Source organism: Mytilinidion resinicola (assembly GCF_010093595.1).
Source record: "Mytilinidion resinicola strain CBS 304.34 unplaced genomic scaffold BDZ99scaffold_18, whole genome shotgun sequence".
Lineage (NCBI taxonomy): Eukaryota > Fungi > Ascomycota > Dothideomycetes > Mytilinidiales > Mytilinidiaceae > Mytilinidion > Mytilinidion resinicola.
This window is the reverse complement of record NW_022985454.1, coordinates 22,583-47,453: the sequence shown is the minus strand read 5'-3', so window position 1 is coordinate 47,453 and position 24,871 is coordinate 22,583. Positions and strand designations below refer to the sequence as shown.

Here is a 24,871-nt window from a genome sequence, read left to right as displayed (position 1 = left end):
TCGCTTATTCGCTCGTTTCAAGCTTGGAGATCTTCTCAGCCCATTCCAACCCCAATATATCATGTAGAAGACGCGTCCAGCATGACAAAGTTGGGTCACTACGAAAGAGCAAAGCGTTCACGTCACTGAGTCCGCTATCATAGACCTCAGTCGAAACCGGGACATCCGCTTAGTAATGGGGCATGAGGGTTTTCCATTGCAACACCATCTTTGTCCAGAGGCGGAAGCGGGCCCCAGTGCCGTCTGCCCGCAATCTCCCCAGGAATCCATAATTCTGATTGCACGGCATCGCAGCGTGATGGATGCTTCTGTGAACTGGCAAAGTCCGATCAGCGTACATCATCTATCGACAAATTTAGCCTTCAAAAGGGTAGCACCTACTACCGTTAGGAATAGGACCTGCTCTTGGACGGATGTCTATAATTATGTGGGCGATTGGTCAGTGCTCGGGGTGAAAGCAGGCATGTGGTGTACCTCCTAGGGTAGATTAAAGAGCAGCAGCTTCGCCTAGAGGCCAGCTAGAAAGCGATCATTTATCCGCAGTGATTTGAGGGCTTCCGTGCGTATAGTAAGAGCGGCTAGCGCTGAGCGCTTATCTGAGGCGAATGGAGCTTTAATCGCGAGCACTCCTCCATTATGCGACGTCGCAGTAGGCGAGAGTCATCAGAAAGCCGCCGCAGCGGGACGCTTGGGTAGAGCCCTCCATATTGGATTCCCGTCTCCTCCTGGGCTGTCTGACAAGCCTTTATGATCCCATCTGCTTTCGCTGCGCCTTATGGTGGGATGTTCCTATATGACCTCCTAGGAGCATTAAAGCAACACTCGTGGCGAAAGTTTCATCTCCTGCATTTCGTCCTGTGCTAGAGCGTCCTTCTCGTCACTAATGACGTGGTTGACAAATTCGATGAATTCGACGCTGGAGGCTTGGACACGGACGGCTGGTCCGGCTCTTCATCAACGTTATGCCCGTCGGCGGTGACCTCCGAAGAGAGCTGACTTATCCGTGGGCTCGAATGAGTTTCGTGTGATGTACGAGGCGTAGCTTCGTGAGATGTAGCTTCGTGAGATGTATGGCTTCTGGTCGATGGGCGAGATTCCAGTGGAGTTTCTGGGTTCGATCTGTACCCAGCTCCGTCTATCATAAGAGAAAAGACTGCTGTGTTTGGGAGCTGCTGTTGAATCCGATTTATGGATGCTCTGTTTAAGACATATTTTGCCTTGCAGTAGCCCAGCCACTATGTTGTCGTAGAACCTCTTGCCCTTGTCTTGCCTGCGCAAATACCTGCCGCTGTATGCTACTCCTCGCGATATTCAGCTCAGCCTAGTGCTGGGGGAAGACGATAAAGTTAGGGACCGGGAAGCGATAAACATGTGACGTGAACAGCTACAAAGACAAATTGGAGCTTCGAATTATCTGCAAAAATACTTGGTACCGTAAAGGCGCGGCATCAAGGCACTTGATGAGTGTGAGCGAGCTTCCACCGGTCACAGGAGAAGGGATGAGGCTGACACATAGCAAAGTCACGTGCCGCATCGGAGCATCGCCACAGAATAACGGCGTCCCGGGCAGCCGACTGGGGCCCAATGTTACCTTTGTACTTCCTTCCTTGGCGTCAGCCCAGGTAAGAAGGACCCGAGTAAGGCTCTCTTACTTAAACATGGGATGAGAAGCTCTCCAAAAGCTCGGCGTTTATATTCTCATTAGTCCAATTGCTTTGCTAGAATAGCCCTTCGTGGACGCGCCCTGAATCGTGAGTCGTTCTTCCGACTTCCATTATCTGATCTTCGTTCTACCCACCAAAGCTTCCAAATGTTTGGATTTTTTGAAAGCGCTCCCCCTTCATCGCCTCCAGACCCTGCTAAGCTCATACTTCAACCCAATGAATGTCAATCTCTTACCCTCCCCGACACGCGCAACCTTGGTTTCGCAACATACGGCTCAACAACCCCCTCCGATCCCGTGATCTTCTTGTTCCACGGTCTCCCAGGGTGCCGCCTCGTTGGTCGTAGCTGGGACAAGCTCTGCCAAAGAATCGGTGCCCGCCTCATCACCATCGACCGGCCCGGCTGTGGACTTTCAACGCTTGCCGACAGGGGACTCACCGACTGGCCTGACGATGTTGTGAGCCTGGCAGACCATCTTGGAATCAAGCGGTTTAGCGTACTAGGGGCCAGTGGCGGCGGACCCTTCGCATTAGCATGCGCACGTTTCATTCCGAAAGAGAGACTTCGAGGCACGATTGTCGTATGCGGTATTGGGCCCATAGAAGCTCTGCTAGACGCAGTGCCGTTTCTCTCTTGGCGCTTGATGGGCCTAACGAAATGGTTTCTGAAAGTTGCGGCCCGCTATCTTGTGCTTCCCTCTCTTATGCGCCCCTACCGCACTGGAGACCCCTCACGTCTCAAACGCGTGCTAGAGGACCAGGCCACAACCCCGGAAGAGAAAGCACAGTTCAATGATGAGAGCAGCGACACCAATCTCGACGATGCTGTCGCAGGACTCCTTGAGGCTTTCAAGCAGGGCACTGGGGGGTGTTATCAGGACGGAACTGTGCTTGTCAGAGATTGGGGATTTGACTTGAAGAATGTGGACAGCGAGAAAGTGTGGATGGTGCATGGGGACCAGGATGCTCAAGCCCCCGTGAAGGTCGCGCAGTGGATAGACGAACGGCTGGGCGGGGGGAGGTTGAGGGTTCTAGAAGGGGAGACACACTTCACTATTTGGAAAAATCATTCTGAGGAGATATTTCGGCAGAGTGCGGAGGCGTAAAACATGATATGGTTCTGATGTCGCCTGGGATGTATATATAGCAACTCTGCTCGGCCATAGGGATTTGGCGCCCTTGCACCAAACAATGAGACCTCTTCTCACAGTTTTTACGAGGTTTCTCAAACGTACGGATGCTTGCCACCATGAACATGCTTAAAGTGACTTCAAGGCGTTCGCGTGGTCCTGGGATACCTCAATCCCGCTCAATAGAGAGGCCGTAGAAGACAATTCAAGGTCCCGGCCCGGTAGAGATTGACGACGTTCAAGGCAAAGCGTAGGGAATGCTAATTTGCAGGGGTATCATTCGAAGGAGTAACGAGGAAAGGTATCTCATGGCTATTGGAATATTGAAGATGAAAGAGGTTCGAGGTTATGTAACCGTCCACGTACCGTCTGATATCGATCCGGACGAGATCGATCGCCAAGCCAACCGATACATGAATAAGCGGTGTGGCGGCTCATGATACTTTCAATTCGCAAACGAGAAGTCTTTAATGGGACAATGCCTAGCAGATATGTGTGGACTTGGTGTATGTTCAGGGTGTTTCGCGAGCGCGAGTCATGTCACCGCCCGCTCCTCTCCATGGCAACACGCTTGGCCAGCGCCCGACCACAAAGAGGTCGCAGCTCGCGGGGAGAAACACCAAAAAAACCCAACCGTGCCTCTCACCGCGACCACTGCTCCCTCTCCCAATTCCGCCGTACGCCCTCGCATCCCTTTCTGCCATATCCCGCCGCCGCACCCTTCACAATGGTAAGTCGCCCTTTCCCATGCTCGCACCCTCCTTCCCCCAGGTCGCGCCCTCCTACTCCGAGTTAAGGGTCCTGGCTACTGGCCTGGACTCCGCTCCACCACCACAACACCACAACACCACAACAACGCCCTCCTCACCACCCGCACAACATCCTATCCTCTACACACACACCGCACTCTCCACGCTTTCTCCCCTCGAACCGAAAAACAACACGCGCAATGGCTACCATGGCCGGCATGTACCCGCCCACCAGCTCACAACCCCCCGCGCAGGCCTCGACCAACTACCGCGAAGCCTTCCAGCTGTACGACAAGCGCGGCAAGGGCCGCGTCGTGCGCGAAAACCTCGGCAACCTGCTGCGCGCGTGCGGGCAGAACCCGACGCTCGCCGAGATCGCGGACCTGGAGCGGAACGTCGGGACGGATTGTGAGTAGTTCTCAATGTTGGTGCGATGATGGAGTTGGGTAGGCTAATGCTGTGCGGTTGGCAGTCGACTTCGAGACCTTCTCCAAGATCTTGAACCGCCCCGGCGGCTTCCGCGAGCCGATGGATATCGACGACTACACGAAAGCCTTCCGGCTGTTTGACAAGGAGAACACGGGCTTTATTGGCCGCGGGCAGGTCAAGTACGGTATGTGTGCAACTCTCCGCCAAAAAAAAAAAAAAAAAACCGGGCGCGCGAGTTTAGCGGATTGGCAAGGAAAAAATTAACTGACGGCCTTCGCAGTCCTGATGAATATGGGCGAGAAGATGAGCGAGTCTGAAGTCGAGGATCTGTTTCGGGCTGCGGACGTCCACAATGACGAAGTCAACTATAATGGTGCGGCTTGAATATCCCCCCCCTACTCTCGCCCCGTTTTCTGATTCATAGCTAACGAGCCGCCGCGTGTGGCTAGATCTCGTCACGACGATTTGGAATAACTAGACCCCCTTTCTCTCTCCTCCCTACTACTCATTCTCCTACCAAAACGACAGACGAGAGTTACGGCCTGGTTGGATTACACGGGAGGCGAGACAGGGTGCTTGGGAACTGGTCTTGGCGTTGAGCCGCGCGGCTCGGTTTGGTTGATATTATGCATCGGAGGGGAGCACTGGAGGGTAGAACCTGGCCTTTCACCTTGTTTGATTTGCTGTTGCTAGCCAGACACAATTTTTCCGGCGTGGAAATTGCGAGGTTAGCAGTGGGTAGGGTGGTGTACATTAGTACAGTACAGAAGCGTATGAAAACCTTTGATCCCTTTTGAGAAATCGCTTTTGGCATTGAAAGAGGGTATTCCGAGACCTGATATTAATAATACAGGAAAGCCATCCTATGCTGGAGTGGTTGGATTCTCGCTCATATCCCAACCCCTTCAAAACCGATGCTGCCGCTCATGTCCTTCCCTCTCGCCATGTCCTCGGTGCTCACCAAACCCCCGGGAAGCAGATACACCGCGTCCTCCCTTCGTCCCTCCTTTCCCCCGTACTGTCCCCAGTCCAGCTGATAGCCGATTGGTAACCTACATCGTCCGCAAAGCTGCAGATACCGCTTCTCGAATCCATCAGTGCGCATAACGATCTGCGTCTTCTTATTCAACACTGTGGAGAGGAGGAGTGCATAGTGCGTGTTTGGTGGCTTGGCGGTGCTGGCGCTAGGCTTGGCGTCGATATCTGAATCTGAGTCGTCGTGGGTCGGAGGTGGAGGTGGAAGAGGAAGGATGTAAGCGCGGTCCATGGAACTTTCGGAACGTCGTGCTAGACTAGGGAGGGAAGTCGTGGTTGCAACAACGAGGTGGGTGCAGAGGCAGTGGTAGATGTGGATTGGGGATGATGATGGGTCTGCTAGTGCTGTGATGGTGGGGGGTTTTGTTGGTGGGGGTGCTGGGCCTGTTAGGGTCGCCATGGTTTTGTTGTTGTATGAATGCTATGTCGAATCGAATAGTAAAAAGTCGTGGTGAAGATTTACACGCTATGGTGATTAGTATGGCTGGCCACGGGCACGTCGATTGAGCCAAATAAGGAATGGCGGCTCTGGAGATGGTGAAGGGAAAAGTTCAGAAAGGATGCTTCTGGGGGTCAGTCCGAGGACGCGGAGGAACCAAAGCGTGACCTTGATGGTTAAAAGGGTCCCAACGATATTTCCTATGACCGTGCCAAGTCTCTCAGAGTGGTCTTGGCTTGATTAGACCTCGTCCCAGCTGGATGCAGCGTCGTCCGAAATCGATTCACTGTCGTCTTGGGTCGATTCAACTACCGTCTGAAGTTGGTAGAGGCGTGTCTGACCCTGAACGAGGGGTGTTCGAGCCTGATTGGGGGTGGTCCGCGCTTGGTGAATTCGTCTCTGAGGTAGGCTCGGAGGCGTTTGCGGCGGTAGGTCTTCTCCTACGATTGAAAAGTTCTTCGCGGGCTTCTGGTGATGCCGGCTCGAAATCTCGGCGAGAGGTTCGACGTGGACTTGGACGGGGAACGTGATAAGTGGGGCCGAAGGTGAAGAAAGCCCTTGGTGGAGCTCGAGGTGATGGAGCGGGAGACTCTCTGGAAATATAGACACCGTCCTGGTACTGAAAGCTGCCGAAGTGGACGATGTGGGAGAAGGCAAAAAAAGCTCTTGGGGGTGGTGGCGGCGGCGGGGTGGATTCCTGTTCTCCGAAGCTGATGAGCCCGAACAACATTTTGCTTAAGCTAAAGCCCTTGGAAGAATGGAGATGGGATGGAGATAAAGTGAAGAGAAGGTGGTACTTACTTGCAGAAGGCGATTTCTGTTGCAATTGGGAGTGGAAGGCAGGTACAATGATGTGTGCGGTAGTAGCTTCCACGGTTCATAGGGCTGAAAAAAGCGGCATCACGATCTCGAGTCAAGCTCCATCTCAACCTTCTCTCCACTCCATCACAATGCCTCCCCTCACAACGAAGTCAATTCACTTTGGCTCTTTCTTAGTGACCTCTCAGGTACGCTTTGTAGTCGAATATCTCATCTTCGGCAACTGATTTACCTCAGGTGTTCCATCTGACGCCCTCCTCCTTCGCGCTGGTAAACCTCAAGCCTCTACTTCCCGGCCATGTACTCGTTTCTCCAATTCGAGTCGTCCCTCGCTTCAACGACCTCACGCCTTCAGAGGTGACAGACCTCTTCCTCACAGTCCAAAGCGTGAGCCGGATGGTTGAGCGAGTCTTCAAAGCATCTGCTATTAATATCGCTATTCAAGATGGAGCAGATGCTGGCCAGAGCGTTCCCCATGTCCACGCCCACATCATACCCCGGAGCTCAGGAGATCTCAATGATAGGGGAGGCCAAGATGCCATATACGGGATGATGGAAGGCGAGGAGGGTGACCTTGGTCGCCAATTGAAGGAACGGGATGCTCAATCAGGAAGAGCCAAGTTTCCAGCCGTCGATGCGGACGAGAGCCGGAAACCTAGAAGCGATGAGGAGATGACTAAGGAAGCAGAGTGGCTAGCTCAAGAGATGGAGAAGGAATAATCGTCTTGAAGGTAACAAGGCATCCTCGACGACGCACCTCCTAGATCACCGACATCCTGTTCATCGAATCGATATCGGCACGTGATCAAGAAAGCGTAGTCATTACTGCTCGCGAGCTCGTACTCGAAGCCGTTTCGCATTGATCTTAGTATATTCACGCAAAGAGTGAGTGTGGTACGGCCTTGCGACGTGGCGCCTTTCAAAGCTCAGATTTATGATATCCAGGTAGTCAAGACTAGCCCTACTTCCACATCGCTACTCAAAGGAACTCAAACAGCATCGTACACCCAGAGGCTGCAACAATGATACTTTCTCATTTATGCCGTCATGTGGTAGGCACAAGTAGAGGGCAGACTATGGCTTCGACAATGGTTGCGTTGTGTGTTACCCTAGAATGCTACTTTATCTTGGATATCCGCGCGATTGTTTATTCCGTCTTTGATTATGCTCGTTGTCAACGCAGTAGATTCATAGCTTAGTAGCACATCTGTTTGAAACCTCCCTTGGGATAACCACATTACAGCATACCCTCCGTCGTTCGAGAGACTAGCCCTAGTCACAACGTATTCGTTATAGCGAATCGAATTTTTCCATTCTCAACTTAGGAAAACCCGCCATTACCTTCAAAAAGACGCGCTGCGTGTCCGGCGACACGATGAGCTTCCTCCTGGACATCGGCGATTTCACATTCAAATCATTCCACACGCCCAAGCACACTTCCACAGGCCAACTCACAACCCGGTCCTCGACGAAATCCTGTGGATTGCACCCAGCTTGCTTCAGTGCCTCGTTCCATGTGTCAAGCAAGTCCCGGCCGATAACGAGATCGGTAGCTGTCCGAAGCTCGCCCTCGTTGCCGTTCCAAAGGACGGCGCAAGGGCAGCGAAGATGGGGATCCTCGCCACTTCCAAGAAGGAGCACAAGCATGCGTAGGATGTGTTGGCGGATAGTATCCCGGAAGCGCGGCTCGTAGCGGAGAACGTTCAACCCTCCGATAAAACGGTGTATAAGGTGCGAGTTTGCTCGGCGGCAGAAACCACCAAAAGCAAAAGATCTGGCGCCAGCTGTGTACGTTTCGCAGCCTCCTGTGCGAATACTTTGGACGATATTCCGGCGCTGTAAAGACCGGACAGGATGCTGTATCTCCGGTCTAAACGGCTAATCAGGTCGCGGTGATTGATAGTGTTGTACACGTATATGCTAAGTAGCATACGAAAGACCTTCTCCGGGCGTTCGAGTGCCAGATCTTCTATCCCGATGGGCCATTTGTCGTGGTAGAGATAGAAGGAATCGATGGGCGCAGACCATGGCCCAACCTCTGACGACTCCCACATCTGAAGGCGCAGATCGGGGTCTTGGTAAGGGCCTTCGACGGCGTTGTTGAGGCAGAGACGGGCGATTTCTTCCAGTACTCTGCGTGCTTCCTTGATCTGTGCGACATTGCTCGGTATCGAGTGTTGGCCACGAACTCCGGCACCGAAAGGCAAAACCTCTTGCTAACGTAGCCGACGCTGCTAATCGTAAATCGCAGACATTGCCTTTGCAGGCTCAGCACCGCATTTGACCAAATACTGAGCTAGTATGAGGACTGACTTGGTAATGAATAATCGATCCAGAGTAAAGACTCCCAGAAAGATGGCATGCTCTATCAGGCCCTTCCCGGATGTATCAACATCCTGCACTGAAGCTTGCCCACACGAAATAAGCTCGATCACCTTGACAAGATGACCGCGCTGGACTGCCTTGATAATTGGTGCATCATCCGGCACCCGGCTCACCGGGCGTAGAGTACCCCATGGTATCCGGACACCGCCGTAGATGCTGTTCCATTTGCACAGCAGCTGGAGGCCGCCAGAGTATATTGACAAGGAGGGGAGGAACCGGAAGGTAGTATGGTATGAGGATCTACGGACATCTCCATTTGGTCGGCGCTCAATATGATTGGTGGTGCTCCAATGGAGAAAGCCGAGTCCGACTGGTATTGCACCACGTCGTGTTGTTATCTGAGAGCAATCGGAAGCAAATAGGGCGACGGAGCTCTCTTTCAGGCTCAGAGAGTGCTTCAAGCTGCCAAGTTCTTCGTCCGAGTGGACTAGGGTGGATAGGGAGTCGGATAGATCTGCGTCAATGTGCTCTAATGCGTCTTCGAATATATCTTCAACTTCAATATGATCAAGAGTTGCCTCGCCCTCAACCTCAGTACTATCCGATCCATCATTACCCGTGGAGCCTGGTGTAACGTTTGCTCCTTCTTCTACTTGATCATTATGACTTTGCATGATGGACGAGTTTGTTTCGATCTGCAACGACGCCGGATCTTCAAATACACTTCCGCTCGAAGAATGCAGAAACATACTAAACTCGTCGAACTTGTCGCGTAGCTCTTGCATGTCTCGCCGGTTCATGGCAAATCGGTCCCTTATCACGCAAATTAGCATTAATTCGATCACCATTGGAAGGGTTAAAAATCCTGGACGAGGTTCATTCTGCTATTTTAACGCGCAACGGAGCATCCTTGATACCGCATACGACGAGGATCGCCCATAGGAAGAGACTCGTAATCGAGAAAATACCTCCCTCGCTTCTTGCGTGTGCTGCGAATGCAAAGTCAACTGCCAAAGTTGATTTGGCTCTTTCAATCATCGCAAGATGTTTCTACAACCTCTTTCTCTCGCATGGCCGTAAAAGATATTCTTCCACTTCTTCCTGACTCTACCATCTCCTTGCCCTCGCTTTTGTGTGTCCACCAACGACTCCAGCGCAGTGATCGCTGCCTTAAATTCGTTGTACGCGGTTTTAGCTTGGTCGCTTTCGCCTGAAGATGAAAGAAGCCTTCGAGATTCGACTTCCCGGAGAGCTTCTTTGAGGACGTCAAGGTATATCTGTAGCTCCGCGTTGGTTCTGGGTGCGTTTTTGATGTCCTTCAGGAAGCTGTAGAGAGAGCTGGTGCCTTTTCCAGCCTGGCTAGCGAAGCCGACGATCGAGACGATTCCAGCAGCGAAAACGAACGCTTCTGCCATGACGATAATCTAATGAGAAGTTTATGGCGAAGGCATATCTTGGTCCAAAATAACAAAGCTAAGGGTGTGCTCGGGCCGCTGGGAAGAGAGGAAGCAAGACAGCTAAGTGCCATTGAGCACCGCCTCAGAGAAGGCGGAGACGGCATGTTGTGCCCTGCTACATAGAAAGGCTGCAGGTTGCCGCCGGTTTGTCTCCCGGAATAGTTTGGAAATAAATCAGAAATTAGTTTGTGAAGGCTGGAAGCCTTTGAAAGAATAGGACGACGTCCACTAAAACTGAGGACTTGCGCGGCTATGTCCCGTTCAAGCAAGTTCCTGGAGAGGCGGGCGGCACAGCAAGGTAACAATAACAATACAACATGCGAACCAATAATATTCTGAGGGCGCAATCATCCCAATAGGCTCACGATGGTTCTGGTAGCACTCTGTGTTTTCTACTTCTATACCACCTGCAACGCCTACGCGCCGTAAATTGCGTTTTCTGCTTACGGGTGGGACCACTTCTCCACAAATGTAGCCACCTTCGACTCGCCCATGGAGAGCTCGTCGTTTTCTGCATTGAAAATACCCGCCTCTACCTTCTCCAGCTTCGCCCCAAGCTCTTTCAACCGCTCGTCGAGGATTTGATCCGTGAAACTGACGCTCTTGTACTTCGTATTCTCGTAGACCGCATCCCGCAGCGCCTGGGCCTCCAAATCCGCCTTTTCCAATACCTCGCCCAAAAGCCGTGACACGGACAAGCCTGCGGTGAAGTAGTTACGATTCAGCTTTTCGATGCGTTCTGCGTCCGCAGTTTTCACTGCGTTGATGATGTCTTCGATGGTTTCACTGCGGCTGGTGGTGATGTTGGTGTGCCGGAGAATATCACGGAGCACCGGAGGAAGTTGAAGGGGCTCTCCAGATCGTAACTTGACAGGTGGCGAGAGGAGAGACTTGAGAGCTACGCTTTGCCGCTTCAGGGACTTGGCCTGCGTGTCGACGGGTGGCGGGGCGATTTGAGAAGAGAAGACGGTGTTGATGCTTTCGACAGCTTCCAGAAACCCGGAGAGATCAAGCGCATGCGAGTTGATGGTTTCAAGGCGGGTGCTCATGAATTGCAGCGTAGAGAGAACCTACGGGTATCAGTATCTCCTATGTGATTGAGTACAGGAAATGGATTTACATATGTCAACCACGCCTTCTGCGCCTGCCGCCTCTGCTCCTCCGCCAACTCCCGAGTCGAAACAATCGGCTTACGCAGCTCATGCTCCACGACCATTTCGGCCAAGGGAGCGATCTCTGTATACAGCGTTTCGAGTTCTTCCTGCAGCCCTGCTTTCTCGGCGCGCAGCTCCTCTTCAGTTTCGTCGGGGAGCTCAGAGTCGGGACAGCTGGCTGCGTTAAGTAAGTAGGTTCCGTCGACTCGCGCTTTGACTTCTGCGGTGCGGAACGAGACGATGGCTTCGCACCAGTGGTCGATGGCCTTGGCGTCGTCAGTTGCTGGGGGGCTGGCGGCGATGTTTGAGGCAATTTTGGGGAGGGCGGTTAGCATCCTGTCGTCGGAGGCGAGACGTTCGGTGGTGTAGGAGATGAGTGAGGCGTGTTCTGCTTTGGTGTCGTGGGTCGCGGTATTTAGATGTGAGGATATGGAGCTAGAGAGTTCCTCAATCTACAAGGACGTCAGAATACGAACGGGCAGATTTTCCTGATACTTGAGCCACATACCGAAATCTCTAGACGTGCCTTCTCTTGATGTTCACGACGACGACGGTCATTTCGCATATGCTCCACGGTCAGATTGGGCCTGTTAAGCGCTTGCAGATCGTGCAGTGCATTTTTCTGAGACTCGAGAACTTTGATATGGTCTTCAATGGCAGCGGTAGATGTCTGCAAGGAGGCGACAGCCGCGGCTAGATCTTCATCTCGATGGGGGAAAAGCTTGGAATTTTCCGTCTCGAGTTTCTGTAGACGACCATTGGATGACAATTGACGATATCTACGAAATGCATGAGAGATTGATCTAAAGGAAATATATTTAAACGTACAGGTCTAGTTCTTCTTGGCTCAAAAGTGTATTTTGATCGAGATATTCATCCACCCAAGACGCAGCTTCGTCTTTGGTTACATCAGACTCGAACGCGAGAAGCACATCGTCCAGGCTGACGGCAAGATCCCGCTCTTCAAGCACGGTGAGCAGGTGGTGGGCCGCGGCTTCGTCTGACATGTTTTGATGTTGGATCGCGATGTTTTGCTCAGGGATGAAGTTAGTGTTGTGGGGATGTGAGATGGGTGTCCGCAGTCCACCGTAGTCTAGGGCGGGCCAGAAACTCGCGATATGCCAACGCGTCAATTCACCACTTTAGCTTCTTTTCCTCCACCTCACGCGTTCACAACTACAGAATGGCTCCAGCAGCAGTTGAAATACTCTCTACACCCACTCAGAAACCAGATACACCCACTGAAGTGCCATCAAAACCTTCCAACATGGCCAAACACGAAGAACACCAATACCTCGACCTCATCCGCAACATCCTCGCCAACGGCGAGCATCGCCCAGACCGGACAGGAACAGGCACATACTCCATCTTCGCGCCCCCCCAGATGCGCTTCTCCCTCTCCAAACCCTCCTCAGATCCGTCCCAGCCCGCAACCTCCATCCTCCCCCTCCTCACCACCAAGCGCGTCTTCCTCCGCGCCGTCCTCGCCGAGCTCCTCTGGTTCGTCGCCGGCTCCACTTCCTCGAAACCCCTCTCCGAACAAGGCGTGAAGATATGGGACGGCAACGGCAGCCGCGAATTCCTCGACAGCGTTGGCCTATCGCACCGCGAGGAAGGCGACCTCGGACCCGTGTACGGCTTCCAATGGCGGCACTTTGGCGCCGCGTACGTCGACGCGACCACCGACTACACGGGCCAGGGCGTCGACCAGCTCGCGGAGGTCATCGACAAGCTCAAGCACAAGCCGTACGACCGGCGCATCATCCTCAGCGCGTGGAACCCCGCCGATCTGGCGAAGATGGCGCTGCCGCCGTGCCATATGTTCGCGCAGTTTTATGTCTCGTACCCCCGGAGCCGGGCTGGGGGGGTGGAGGGGGAAAAGCCGCGGGGGATGCTGAATTGTTTGCTGTATCAGCGCTCGTGCGATATGGGGCTCGGCGTGCCGTTTAATATTGCGTCGTATGCGCTGCTGACGCATATGGTGGCGCATGTGTGCGATCTGACCCCGGGGACGTTCACGCATACGATGGGGGATGCGCATGTGTATCTAGATCACGTGGATGCGTTGAGGGTGCAGCTGGAGCGGGAGCCGAGGGAGTTTCCGGAGTTGCATATTCAGAGGGAGAAGGGGGGAAGTATTGATGGGTGGAGAATGGAGGACTTTGTTGTTAAGGGGTATGATCCGCATAAGATGATTGCTATGAAGATGTCTGTATGATTATGGCGGGAGGGTATGTGGGCGTTGTTGTGTGCTTTTGGATGTATAAAGGTGGAGCGGATACCCGCGAGGGCTACGATAGGTAATGGTTTCAACATATCATGGTTTTGAGACTTTCTATTGAAAGTGCCTCTGCGTGCCTAAGTGTATGTTCTCATGCGGAATTGTAAAAGTGTATTGAATCACCCTTGATAGTGACAGGAGAGTGTACACAGACCCATGATGAGAAACTTTTCTTGCTAGAGTAATTTCAACCCCGGTATTTTATTGTCTTGTACATAGTTACGTTTGAGGTATCTATGAACGTAAGACAGCGAGAAGTCAACAAGTTCTCATCCGTCGAAAAGTTTCCGAATCTTGTCAAGTGTCTCATCCGAAGTTTTATTCCTGGTCAGCGCTCATAGCAATAAGTAGAAAAGAGCGCTTAGCACGTCTCGTCTCACTTCTGCCTAACATGATTTCCAAGGTACCTTCCGTAGTTTAATACTAGAACTCACCGCACTAGTAATCAGTTGCGAAAATCAAAGCCGGTTGCTTTTGTCTTAGCGAGTGAAAGGTAGTTAAGTCTCGGTGATGCATCGAGGATGGACGTCCGCGAGACCGAGCGACGTTGCTTTGAGGCCGCCGAGCCCAATCTCTCCTCACAAGGCCAAATGCTAACGAGTCTACGTTTTCTTTCGCTAAAGAAGCATTTTAAGTTGATGGGAAGCTCTAGCTCTCATGAGCTCTTAGAGCATCAGTCTGTTGACACTGCCCGCAGGGCGCCTTTTGCGTTCTGCGCAGGCTGCGCGACCTAACAAGTCTGCGTTACAATCTTCTTAACTAGAGATATTATTGCTCAAGCCTCACTTCAGATAGGTAAGACAAGGCCGATCTTGATAGTCATGCCTTGCTGGGGCGTTATGCCACTATGTTGCCCGGGCGCACGGGGGGACTGTGTAGCTGCGCCGGCTGCGTTATGCGCGAGTTGCGCAAAAGTCATCGAGGCGGATCTACGCACCCGCCAATCACATCAACCTGGGTACCAAAAGTCACAATCCGGCTTGTGGCTCATATATCAGACTTTTGTCGGAGCCACGTTGCCAAGCATATCTCACCACTATCCCTCAGATATTCACCTCTGTCCCTAAAAAAGGGCAATACTATATCGTTCATCGCAATGGAATTGCCACACCAAAAGTCGAAGCGTAGGCCTCTCGTGTCTTCTATCGCAGAGACATGAAATCTCGACTAGCGCTCTCGTAGCAGGCAAGAATCCGGTAGATGAGAGATGTAAGAGGGCTTCGCTGTGGATCCTCGCGTGACGTTCGATTTGTAAAGAAGCAAAGGACTATGTAAGAATATCGCCCTGTTCATTCTGCTCCCCTTTCTCCCTCCACCCCAAAAAAGAAAAGGTGAAAAGGCGAACGCAAAAGGGGAAAATCAGGAAACCCATATTCAGAGAGGATAGAGCTGACCGCGATGCAGAGTTGCAACTATCAAGGCCAATCCATGATGCCAATAGGAGCTTACCGTCTCAGCCTGCATCGCATTGTTCTCTGCTCCGCTCAGCGATAGACTCCTATGTGACAAGGAGACTTACCATCTACAATATACTGGACTCTTATTCAACACCTTATAGCCGCGGGCTCAATCTACGTTCTATTTCCCACTCCTCAGCCTCCGTCTCGACACGGCGTTGGACCTCAGCCACCTCCTCTGTGAACGCCGTAAAGGAGATCCAATCCCGGAGTCTGCCGTCGTTGCCAATTGTGACTGCTCCAGGGTGGTCTCCTGGGACCATAACGGGAGACGGAACTGGGATAGGAGCCGGAGGTGGGAGAACTACAGTCGGGCCTTGGACTAGAGCAGGGCTTCGAACTGCTGGAGTTTCTAATCGACATCTGTCAGCAGGTATCAGGATGAGGTCATGTTCCGTCACCGAAGTCTCGCACGACACCCAACAGCCCACTTGGATTGCCTCAGACACACTGAGGATGACCAGGTCACTTCCAAGAACGGCGACAAAAAAAGAGCCTTACCTCGTCGGAACCACCCCTTCTCCCATATCCTCAGCCACCACCTCTTCATCATCTTGAAACCAAATATGAATGCAAGAATGCCTAGGACCAATGCGAAGGTGGGGAAGATTATTGCAAGCGTCTGCATGAGAGTCAAGTGCTGAGTCTTCTTCACTGCCAATGGCAGACAATCTAAACGATACTCAGTTGACTACCCCTTTTGGGTGCTTCACCCACTCATGGTCAATAAACACTCACCTGTTAGGTTGGCCATAAGGAATACGATGAATATCACACTCTGCAATGGGTTAACTTGGCTTGCCAGGCGAAGGTCTTGTGCTTGTCTCACTTGGTGAAATGGCTTTCGGATCGCCATCTCTATGGTGCCACACTTTATTAGAACTTTTCCACAGATGCACACGTTCTGAGTCGGAGGCCTTTCTTCCGTCCGATCCTGTCCAAACCTGGTGGATGTGAGGCGGGACGCGAAGGGAGGGGCGAGGGCGTAGGCGTCGCTGGCGGGGATGCAGAGACCCACAGGTGCGCGATCAAAATATTGACGGCTGAGTATGAAGTGTGTCTACTGACAAGTCGCTTTGGTGCGCTGATGGATGTACGAAACGAACGCCGTTGCTGGACGCTGAAGTCGAGGTTAACGCCGAAAATTGCACAACTCGCTGTTGATCGGTGAGCCATCTGCAGCACCGCATCGCCACGCCGTCGCTGGAGCATGAAGGAGTCCTCACTACACTAGTAAGATACTGCGAAGGTCTGCTAGTCGATCTAGATCAATCGATGGCGTTCAAGTTGCCTGTGGGAGGCTGGCGAGTGGGAGCAGGTTGCGATGCGTGTTGGCTCCCGAGGAGCTCACAGCTTGCACCGTACACTAACTAACTCCACCAGTCCTATGCGGCTGTGTCCCAACATGCTCATGTTGAATTACGCCCCGTTTAGACTGACGCTTGGTCGAATTACGGCACTCACCACAGCTGCCTCGTTGGAGCGCAGGTGTCAATGGTATGGAGGACCGACCTGCAGCGCGCTCATCACTTCATTTCCATCTCATCCTCCTCACTCTTCTTTTTTTCTTCTCTCGAGTATCTTCCCGATTCTTGTTTCTTCATGATGCCGCTTTTATCATAGTGAGGCGAAAAGGAGACCGGCATTGGCGAGCATGTCTGCCAGCTTACGGCCAAGTCGTTTCAGCCATGCCTGCCGCCCTTGCGCACGTGCCGAGACGACGAATCATCAGAACCAAGTGGTGCGGGAATCCAGGGCCGCCCCCCGTCCTGCTGCTTGACTGGAGGATGAGGCCTGCACACGCGGCCCGTAGATTTAGCAATACGACGAGCGCCCGAAAAAGAGCGATCCAGACGCCGCTTCTTCACCGCTTGTTACGGAGGTATTGCAAGCTCGGATCCCCATCTCAAAGTTGCAGAAAAGAGCATTTATCTTGCACCGCCACTAGCTACGAGACTGCCGCTTTTAAACGATACTAATATTGCCTCATGGCATGTTTTCGTCGCAAAGATTGACCTGTGTTGTGTCCCAAGCCTTGAACGCACGCCGCGCTTCATTTCTACCGGGAAACGGTTCTTGTGTGTGTGTGTGTGCGCCGATTAAACGCATGATATAAGAAACGGGTGTCGGTAAAGTCATCTTTTGTACCACCTAGATAGCAATATAACTCTTGGTTGCAATTCCTTCACCCACTCGAGATTAGATCATGAGGACTGGACTTTTCCAGTAACAACTCTTGCCAAAACTTGGGATCTTCGGTATAAAATTCGATGAAATCTGAGAGCTCCTTGACGGAAGGGTCCGATCCTACTTCATCGAATTGAGTAGCGCCTGTTTCGTGAACTGGGTTTGCACAAACTGACTCTCCGTGACCAGAGTCTGCGGAGCTAAATGCATAGCCAAAGGTTGACTGGATTTGTGATGATTCTACCCCAGGAGGATAGGATAGCTCGAGATCAAGAGCTTGTGTCGGGTCAGGAAACTGCATGATTGACTCGAAGCCATCATCAGAATTCGAGAAGGTTGTAGGGGGAGGGAAAGGCGACAATGTTCGGTCACCTTCTCGACCCTCTTCAACTGACGGATTGCCATGTGAAGCCTCCGCGGATTTGTCCGGCGTCTCTTGTGTAGATTTCACAGGCGGACGAAACCGTTCGGAAACCTGTTTGTAACAGTTTCGAACAGCACTCTCTATGCGGCTCTGAATATCTTCGTCGACTATATCTTTCAACGCCCTTGAAACGTGCTTTGGTAGCTCACGCAGTAAAGAGGCCTCAAAGGCCTGAAAGGTATCAGTACTAGAGCCGTGTCCCATAATCACATCTTTGTAATCTGCCTGCATTTAGCAAAAGTCGGGTCGAGAGGATGAATGGTCTTACATGGCGAAGGAATCAAGTTTTCTGTGTCTTTTGGAAACACAATTCGATACATGATTCTCCACTTCTCCTCTTCGGCTTCACCGAATGATCTCTTTTTGCTCTTCAGCATTTGGGTTTGTCGGGAGTCTATTCCTTCCATATACGATTCGGGGGGTTGAGATTTCGTCTCGCAAGCTGCCAAACTTCGTGCATGGTCGTGAAGGCCATCATCTGTGGAAAAGGTCTCAAAACAGCGCGGGCACGTAGGCGGTCTTTTATGCACGCGATAGAGGTGCTCTCTGGCTCATAATATTAGCGTATATACAACGTACTTACCCTTACAGCGAGCTGCTGGAATATATATTTGCGAGACAGAGTGTAAATTATGAATACTACTTACTTTATCCTAGCTATGCTACGAAAGCCCGACCCAAAACAGCTTAAAGATCTGCACCGCCATGGATCGCGTGTATAGTAGGGACACGCGAAACGTCGCTGTTCAGATCTTGAAGCAGCGAGTTTGGGCGTTTTGCGTCCACCTGAGGCGTTGTCATCGCTTTCGCTGTCTACAGTGTCCTTTTTCCTCTTGCTGCCGAAGCCGTAGGTTGATGATGCGCTTCCCTCGGTACTACGTATCGCGCTACTCCGATCAGTACTTGATACCGATCGCTTGCTCGTCGACCCGGTCGAGGAGCAATCTGTAGAACCATTCTCGCCGCGGGCACAGAAATCGTGTCCCGTTTTGTTACTCGACCCTGATTGCAGAGCCTCATCTACTGTTTTTGAAGCAGTTCCGCGGGAATGAATATCGTGACTATTGTGTAGGCTGTCGCTTTCTAGTGAAGGCTTGCATTCAACGGTTGGTCCGGGCAGAACGGAGGATTTGTGGCTTTCGACCCGAGAGGACAGGCTGGGCGCTGTGGCAGCGTAAAGAAACGCGACTATCCAGAAGTTAGCTCGGAGCAATCGGCGAGAACGAGTACTATCACTTCTTCTTAGCCTTGACGGAACGTGGACTGGTCTTGCTAATCTGCGCCGACGAGGTCGACACGAAGTCGGCTGGGGACTGCGCGACCCACACTTCGTGGACAAGACGTCTGAAGGCTCGAAGACACTGTTTCCAATGAGGGCAAGAACTGTTGTAGTCATCTTTGCTTGGGAGATGTTTCGTACATTAGGAGGTTGGTGACGAAGGTTAGGCTGTAGAACGGCGTCCGGTGAGCTACTCCAGCCTTGCGCTGGCGATGCGGCCAATCAGGAGGCTCAACAGGATGCGGCCAATCAAGAGGCTCAGTCGGATCGACCAATCAGAAGGTGCAGCTGGATATGGCCAATTAGGATCGGGTGACACTAACTAGCCAACCAGGAGGTTGAATTGGATGTGGCCAATCGGGAGGGTCTACTCCTCCAGGCGTAATTAAGCCAAGCACGAGCCCCAACTCCTGGACAGTGTAGCACGCGTGTGTAGGTACTAACCTGGCACCTATGGTATCCACCCACTGGAAATACAGTCACATTTCAGCATCCTTCTGGACTGTGTTGCTGTGGAGCCGTTGGGGCACTTCAATGCGGCGTCTATGTTGGGAATTGTCAGCTTCGGATACCCCTCTGTCGGTCAGCTTTCTCTGTAGGCTAGTCCGAGTACTCTCACTTGCTCTCAGTGACCGCGTGCACAAATCGACTCGGAAATATACTCGAGTTCTATACGTGTACCGCTGGCTGGCATGCTTCAACACCCTTTCGCAATTCTAGATGTGATGCAAACCTACTTACGTGCTTGATCTACCTAGGTGACTGTTCATATTCAGAAATTTGAAAGCATATTGAGACGCCCTTGACGGTGGCAGGAGATTGTAAACAGACTGGTAGGCTACCGAAAGCTGGGCTACCCCTCACAATGGTGTCGAGCGAGCAAGAGTGGAGCCCAAGCAGTGGTATATCCATGTGTGTGCCCATGCTCATGACCCAGTACAGTGCCTCGTCATAGAGATCCGTACACTCGGTTACCATTGCATGAGGGGCTTCAGAGTGTTTTCAGCATCTCGAAAAAGAGAGAAGTGTGGTATTTTGGACAACTAGCGAGGCCGCCCCAGACAGCGCCAACAAGGTGTACGCAGAGTGGAAGTGTATCTGCTGCCCTCGGGTTCTAATAGTACATACGCTGAGGCCCCTCAGACAGCGGCAGGAAAGCGGACGGATATCTATGGCAAGGCACTGTAGTTCGGAGGTATACGAAGTTTCTCTTCATGGGTCAAGAAGCAGTCCAATTTCTACTGCGCTGGCCTTTTCATCGTGTGCGGAACATTTAAGTCCATTGGGGTGCCCTGGGCGGTGGTGAACGAGTGTGCATGGAGGGAAAGCAAGTTGCTCAGAGCTGGGCCTCAGATTCAGACACATGAGTCCCATTGCTTGGACACTACTCTTGCTTGCTCGACACTACTGAGAGGAATAGCCCCGCTGGTAAGTAACCTGTTAGTCAAGAGGTAGTCTAATTCCCCCTACAACAACCTTTACATCGAGATCAGATCTTTGAAAAACCCATAGAGGTACCCAAAGCAGTAGCAAAACACAATCGCAAACTTTTGATGCTACAAGAATATTAAATTGGTTGAATTGAACCATCGCGGTTCGAGGGTATCAGCCGCGCGCTATGCATCATGAAACTAAAACGACCTAGCCAACGCCTTTTGATGCTTTTGTACACCAAAACCCCCCTAAATATTTACTAGATGTGGAAGTTAGGTTGAAGAAAGATGCGCCCAACGTGTGTCTGGAGACTCCTCGCCTTCATTACTGGGAATTGTTAGTTTTACTCGGCCTACATATCGGATATGCATCGAATCACTGCGTTAAAGTACATACCTACCAGTCGTAAATCCAGCCCGAATTTGTTTCAATAAACTCGGAGCAGGCCTGCTTGAGCGCCAGGTTTGGTCTTAGGTCTTGGACCCGGAGTATTTCGCGAGTGAGTGGGTCTGTCTCGCTGCGCTTGAGGTGCTCGATAATTGTCGCGCGTTCGTAGGACGAGCCGTTTTTAGTGACCACAGCTTTGTGAGGTGTCAGTAAACGTCCCCCGGCCTGATTGTGGGGGCGATGTGCCCTGAATAGACTCACGATCGTGCATGAGCTCAAACGTGATGGGATCGACCAGGTAGTCCGGCACCTCCCTCTTCATCATATGCTCTGGGTCTGAGATGGCGAATGCGGTGCGTAAATCGTCGACTTTCTTGCGATATGTCTCGGTGATGCGCTTGCGCTCGTCCTCGGCTTCGATCTTCCCCATCGTGCCATCCTCGACGGACCCGTCTATGTCCGACAGCTGGTGCTTGCAGTCGACGTCCAGCTTGCCTTCTACCTCAGCGATGAGGTCTCCGCGCCGCGCGATGCGGTCCTTTTCACGATTTTCCCACTTCAGCTTCTTGCATTTGAGGACGAGGGTGGAGATCAGGAAGGCGTTCGAGGTTTGCTTTTCTGAGGTGACGCAGAGCTCGTAAGCGCGGAGGGCGGACGTGTAGGCTTCGTTTGGGTGGTGGATGGCTAGTTGTGCCTGTGCTAGATTCAGAGATCGGATGAGCATCCCGCTTAATATATTCCAGCTTCCAAGTCCCCATAAATAAAGAATCGTGAGGGACATGAACATGCGCGGAGGTCTGGGGAGTGAAGGCCCGACGAACATACCCAGATAGAAGTACGCCTTCATATTCTCTTGCAGCAATTCGATGCTCCTCAGGCAATCATCAATAACGTCCTGCCATCGCTCCAGCTTCATACGGGCATTCGCGCGGTTGGTGTACAGCAGCGGGTTCTTGCTGTTCTTGGTGATGGCCTGCGAGTAGCACGCTTCGGCTTCGGCCCATTCTTGCTTCTTGAAGTGCGCGTTGCCCTTCTCCTTCAGCTGCTCGGCAGCATAGTCGTTGCCCGCCATGTTGTCGACTTGTTGGCGTGCTCGAAGGGAGGTGGTGGTCGTGGTCAGGCACAGACCTGCGGAGGTGTTGCGGAGCGGAGCTGAGGTGGGGTGCGCGTATTGGGTGGTAGAAGCTTCTGGATTCAAGGGGGCTGAGCAATGCTGCTTTGGGGTACAGGACAGGGAGACATCACGTTATTATTGGCGCAGTGAGCTCGAAGAGAATCGAGTGTCATTTGAAAGATATTTAATTCGCTGTATACATATGCCTTGGATTTGATTGCGGAGGTATTTGTGTGACTGACTCGTGTCTAGACAGCATACCTCGAATGCAGGGACTCTTAGGAACACTGCAGCCCTCATATATCGCATTTGTTTACTCGTACGCTTCTCTTTTGCTAATTCTATAATCACGTATGGACAGCCATGGCAAATAAAATAAAAGCGTACAGCTTGAACCCCTACTCCGCACATAGCATATGCCCCCACTTAGAATAGTGGATGGTAGCTCTGGGTACCCTAACCATCCTTCAACCGACTCCAAACGTCAGCTATCAAACCTCCTCTTCATGGCTGTCCTTTTAGTTCATCTTCGTACATCATGCACAGCTGCTGTTCATCTCAAGTCTTGTCCATGAGGCAGAAACCATGCAGCCAAGATGCAGCCACGCAGCCAATCCCATTCCTTTCCTGCAGATTCAGCTCCCCCGAAGCTGAACCTCCTCGAATCTCAGCCTTCTCCAGCCTGCCCAGCAGCTACAATTTCTTTTTGCATGCCTCATGTGCTACATTCTTCCAGCTGAGAGCCGTTAAGATGCCCAGGGTAGCATCCTAGAACCATCTCATATCCGCTTCCGTCGCTACCCCACATGTCGGACCTCGTCCGCGACTCTCGGCTCAAGACCTTCTTTCCGCCAGACCCCCGGCAAGGCGAGGTGCCCATCCTGACAGCACGCGTGTTCGAAGAGTCTGGACAGAACCCTCACGAACGACTTGTCCAGCGGAAAGAGGTATGGAAGCGGGAGCGCTTCATTGCCCGCGGGGCGTATGGGAGTGTGTGGTTAGAGAAGTGTGTGAAGGGCGCCAGAGCCCAAGAAACACGGGCCGTCAAACAGATCATGCGATCACCTCAGCGGGCTTTAGGCTCTAAGAAGGTGCTCGATTATGATACAGAACTCGAGAATTTTGCGAAGTTCTCACATCGGAATGCATGTGCAGTTGAATTTTCGAAACGAGGCTGACGCTGGAAACTGTACTGACTCAGTCGCAGTACAATCGATGTTTCGTTCAATCCTTCGGCTGGTATGAATGGGAGAACGCGCTCCTCATAGCTATGGAGTATCTACCGCTCGGTGACATGCAAGATTATCTTTTGGAATCCTCCCGGCTTTCTGAGCCAGAAGGGCAGCAAGTCACCTCTCAGCTGCTCGAAGGCCTCTTATTTATGCATCGGAATGGTTTCATGCACCGAGATCTGAAGCCAAAGAACATTTTGATCCGATCGAAACCTCCTCAGCCATGGTGGGTAAAGATTGGAGACTTTGGCATCAGTCGACGAGCCGATACCGAGTTCTCTGCCACAACAGCCATCCAAGGGACAATGGGTTTCTTAGCACCGGAACTGCATGGACTCGTTCAACCAAGTAGTGGTCGGGGTCGTCACATCCTTGGAGCTTCCGACATGTGGGCTCTCGGCGAGACAGTGTTCAGGCTACTGACCAGTGCAGCCTCATTTCCTACGTTGAGGGAATTGATATCCTATGCTCGGGAAGAAACGCCTTTTCCCGCCAAACCCCTCCTGGAATGCGGCATTAGCGAGGCCGGTATCTCGTTCGTACGTGAGCTTTTAGTTGTGGACCCCAGGAAGAGAGCGACGGCTGATTCTAGATTGGAACATGAATGGATTTTGTCGCAAGGAGCTTCGATGGAGGTATCCAGACCGCCTTCCCTGTTGTTTTCTGGACTTGCCACGTAAGCATGCTCTTCTTTAGGTTTGCGTCGAGTGCATTCCATTAACCAAACCCAGCGACGATCTGAAGACGGATGAGCCCTCGGAGGGCTCTTCTGCGAGTATTTTCGAAGCATCCGCGGCATGGACAACATTGGAGCCCTCTCCAAAAGCAACCCAAGAAAAGAGCATCACCTTCGAAACTCTGACCGAGGACGGAGGTCAATCGGCACAGGGCTCTAATACAGAGCGCGCGCGTTTTCCCCGCGATTCACTTTCTCAGACGATTGGGGGAACAAAATCGGGACTGGTATCTTCACAAAATGCGAAAGCCAACATATCCGATCCGAAAGACAGAATGAGCCCACGTGCCACTCGTTCAGACCTCTCGCCGGATGCATCTGGCCAGGAACCCCCGATTCGTTCCAACCCAGCGCCTGAATTTCTAAGACTTCCTGATAGACATTGGACTGCTGTAGCTGGCATAGCCTTTAGGGTCCAGCCTACCAGGAAGCGAAAACCTCTTTTCTCCCAACCGGACTCGAATTACGTTTCACAAGAAGGTTCCACTGCTGCCGTTGAGAATCATGTTTCAAATCGGGAAACTCTGAATCAAGCTCAAACAACAATTGCCATAGCGCGCGATGAACGACCTGCATATTTCAACTTTCACTACGACCATCTCGATACAACCAACCTGCACAAATTCCCAGAAGCTGCAACTAGCGCTGGTGGTACAGCCGCTGCTGCTACTGCCGCAAGTGCGCTTCCTGGAAACGATGGTTTCGCAACTGCAAATAGCTATCCAAACTCCAGGTTGAACTTCGTTCCGAAAAGTATAGACTGGGAAGAAATAGGGCGGCGACAACATCAAGCGGACGTTGACCGATTACGGCAGAAATACGGATATTTCCAAGTCATCCAACAATCAAATCCCACTGCTGCTTCCCATATAGGTCCTCCATCGAGAAAGTCTTCAGCTGAATATACTCGAAAGATAGAGCAACAAGAGAAGGAGGCCAAAGAGTAAAGACAGCGTGCTCTCGATGCCTACAACAAGAAGAAGGCCGAGGAGGAGGCTGCAGCGAAGGAGGCCAAAAAGCAAAGACAGCGTATTCTCGATACCTACAACAAGAAGAAGGCCGAGGAGGAGGCTGAAACGAAGGCGGCTCGCGCCCTCGCCATTATGGCCTACAACAAGAAGAAGGCTGAGGAGGAGGCT

At 52.0% G+C, this 24,871-nt stretch overlaps 15 protein-coding genes across 15 annotated transcripts; 7 read left to right on the top strand and 8 right to left on the bottom strand.

Annotated features, from left to right (window-relative positions):
* The first annotated feature begins 1,449 nt into the window (after nucleotides 1-1,449).
* BDZ99DRAFT_105038 (alpha/beta-hydrolase) lies at nucleotides 1,450-3,051 on the top strand. Its single transcript, XM_033712353.1, has 2 exons — nucleotides 1,450-1,466; nucleotides 1,522-3,051. Exon 2 carries the CDS (start codon nucleotides 1,811-1,813, stop codon nucleotides 2,768-2,770), a length of 960 nt encoding a protein of 319 aa, XP_033572386.1. The 5' UTR covers nucleotides 1,450-1,466; nucleotides 1,522-1,810; the 3' UTR covers nucleotides 2,771-3,051.
* A 701-nt stretch (nucleotides 3,052-3,752) lies between these two features.
* On the top strand, nucleotides 3,753-4,815 carry BDZ99DRAFT_539729 (EF-hand; the record flags this gene model as incomplete). The annotated part of the gene is made up of 4 exons (XM_033726681.1): nucleotides 3,753-3,951; nucleotides 4,016-4,156; nucleotides 4,253-4,345; nucleotides 4,422-4,815. The coding sequence occupies 4 exons, from the start codon at nucleotides 3,753-3,755 to the stop codon at nucleotides 4,448-4,450; spliced, it is 462 nt and encodes a 153-aa protein (XP_033572385.1). The 3' UTR covers nucleotides 4,451-4,815.
* Nucleotides 4,816-4,882: 67 nt separating this feature from the next.
* Nucleotides 4,883-5,338, bottom strand: BDZ99DRAFT_368853 (uncharacterized protein; the record flags this gene model as incomplete). The annotated part of the gene is made up of 1 exon (XM_033714784.1): nucleotides 4,883-5,338. A coding segment is annotated over one exon (456 nt), but the record flags the coding sequence as incomplete, so codon positions are not given.
* A 412-nt stretch (nucleotides 5,339-5,750) lies between these two features.
* BDZ99DRAFT_524392 (uncharacterized protein) lies at nucleotides 5,751-6,176 on the bottom strand (the record flags this gene model as incomplete). Its single annotated transcript, XM_033725899.1, has 1 exon — nucleotides 5,751-6,176. The coding sequence occupies one exon, from the start codon at nucleotides 6,174-6,176 to the stop codon at nucleotides 5,751-5,753; it is 426 nt and encodes a 141-aa protein (XP_033572383.1).
* A 220-nt stretch (nucleotides 6,177-6,396) lies between these two features.
* Nucleotides 6,397-6,985, top strand: BDZ99DRAFT_524391 (Bis-triphosphatase; the record flags this gene model as incomplete). Its single annotated transcript, XM_033725898.1, has 2 exons — nucleotides 6,397-6,453; nucleotides 6,503-6,985. 2 exons carry the CDS (start codon nucleotides 6,397-6,399, stop codon nucleotides 6,983-6,985), a joined length of 540 nt encoding a protein of 179 aa, XP_033572382.1.
* A 119-nt stretch (nucleotides 6,986-7,104) lies between these two features.
* BDZ99DRAFT_105149 (uncharacterized protein) lies at nucleotides 7,105-7,510 on the top strand. Its single transcript, XM_033712355.1, has 2 exons — nucleotides 7,105-7,150; nucleotides 7,215-7,510. The coding sequence occupies exon 2, from the start codon at nucleotides 7,288-7,290 to the stop codon at nucleotides 7,462-7,464; it is 177 nt and encodes a 58-aa protein (XP_033572381.1). The 5' UTR covers nucleotides 7,105-7,150; nucleotides 7,215-7,287; the 3' UTR covers nucleotides 7,465-7,510.
* A 989-nt stretch (nucleotides 7,511-8,499) lies between these two features.
* Nucleotides 8,500-9,390, bottom strand: BDZ99DRAFT_480145 (uncharacterized protein; the record flags this gene model as incomplete). The annotated part of the gene is made up of 1 exon (XM_033722317.1): nucleotides 8,500-9,390. One exon carries the CDS (start codon nucleotides 9,388-9,390, stop codon nucleotides 8,500-8,502), a length of 891 nt encoding a protein of 296 aa, XP_033572380.1.
* Nucleotides 9,391-9,463: 73 nt separating this feature from the next.
* On the bottom strand, nucleotides 9,464-10,152 carry BDZ99DRAFT_466427 (uncharacterized protein). The gene has a single exon (XM_033720768.1). The coding sequence runs from the start codon at nucleotides 10,003-10,005 to the stop codon at nucleotides 9,625-9,627; it is 381 nt and encodes a 126-aa protein (XP_033572379.1). The 5' UTR covers nucleotides 10,006-10,152; the 3' UTR covers nucleotides 9,464-9,624.
* A 218-nt stretch (nucleotides 10,153-10,370) lies between these two features.
* BDZ99DRAFT_449957 (uncharacterized protein) lies at nucleotides 10,371-12,208 on the bottom strand (the record flags this gene model as incomplete). The annotated part of the gene is made up of 4 exons (XM_033718140.1): nucleotides 10,371-11,117; nucleotides 11,168-11,653; nucleotides 11,710-11,980; nucleotides 12,030-12,208. 4 exons carry the CDS (start codon nucleotides 12,206-12,208, stop codon nucleotides 10,491-10,493), a joined length of 1,563 nt encoding a protein of 520 aa, XP_033572378.1. The 3' UTR covers nucleotides 10,371-10,490.
* Nucleotides 12,209-12,369: 161 nt separating this feature from the next.
* On the top strand, nucleotides 12,370-13,699 carry BDZ99DRAFT_466426 (thymidylate synthase). Its single transcript, XM_033720767.1, has one exon. The coding sequence runs from the start codon at nucleotides 12,385-12,387 to the stop codon at nucleotides 13,417-13,419; it is 1,035 nt and encodes a 344-aa protein (XP_033572377.1). The 5' UTR covers nucleotides 12,370-12,384; the 3' UTR covers nucleotides 13,420-13,699.
* A 1,335-nt stretch (nucleotides 13,700-15,034) lies between these two features.
* BDZ99DRAFT_480142 (uncharacterized protein) lies at nucleotides 15,035-16,352 on the bottom strand (the record flags this gene model as incomplete). The annotated part of the gene is made up of 4 exons (XM_033722316.1): nucleotides 15,035-15,291; nucleotides 15,441-15,611; nucleotides 15,678-15,982; nucleotides 16,291-16,352. The coding sequence occupies 4 exons, from the start codon at nucleotides 16,350-16,352 to the stop codon at nucleotides 15,035-15,037; spliced, it is 795 nt and encodes a 264-aa protein (XP_033572376.1).
* On the top strand, nucleotides 16,021-17,021 carry BDZ99DRAFT_104906 (uncharacterized protein). Its single transcript, XM_033712351.1, has 2 exons — nucleotides 16,021-16,106; nucleotides 16,178-17,021. The coding sequence occupies exon 2, from the start codon at nucleotides 16,439-16,441 to the stop codon at nucleotides 16,916-16,918; it is 480 nt and encodes a 159-aa protein (XP_033572375.1). The 5' UTR covers nucleotides 16,021-16,106; nucleotides 16,178-16,438; the 3' UTR covers nucleotides 16,919-17,021.
* Nucleotides 17,022-18,983, bottom strand: BDZ99DRAFT_104876 (uncharacterized protein). The gene is made up of 4 exons (XM_033712350.1): nucleotides 18,787-18,983; nucleotides 18,198-18,738; nucleotides 17,819-18,096; nucleotides 17,022-17,771 (listed from the first exon to the last, which is right to left on the bottom strand). Exons 1-4 carry the CDS (start codon nucleotides 18,944-18,946, stop codon nucleotides 17,125-17,127), a joined length of 1,626 nt encoding a protein of 541 aa, XP_033572374.1. The 5' UTR covers nucleotides 18,947-18,983; the 3' UTR covers nucleotides 17,022-17,124.
* Nucleotides 18,984-20,535: 1,552 nt separating this feature from the next.
* On the bottom strand, nucleotides 20,536-21,722 carry BDZ99DRAFT_396055 (U-box-domain-containing protein; the record flags this gene model as incomplete). Its single annotated transcript, XM_033715977.1, has 4 exons — nucleotides 20,536-20,590; nucleotides 20,664-20,844; nucleotides 20,912-21,349; nucleotides 21,476-21,722. 4 exons carry the CDS (start codon nucleotides 21,720-21,722, stop codon nucleotides 20,536-20,538), a joined length of 921 nt encoding a protein of 306 aa, XP_033572373.1.
* Nucleotides 21,723-22,570: 848 nt separating this feature from the next.
* Nucleotides 22,571-23,676, top strand: BDZ99DRAFT_395690 (kinase-like protein; the record flags this gene model as incomplete). Its single annotated transcript, XM_033715960.1, has 2 exons — nucleotides 22,571-22,918; nucleotides 22,972-23,676. The coding sequence occupies 2 exons, from the start codon at nucleotides 22,571-22,573 to the stop codon at nucleotides 23,674-23,676; spliced, it is 1,053 nt and encodes a 350-aa protein (XP_033572372.1).
* Between the last annotated feature and the right edge of the window lie 1,195 nt (nucleotides 23,677-24,871).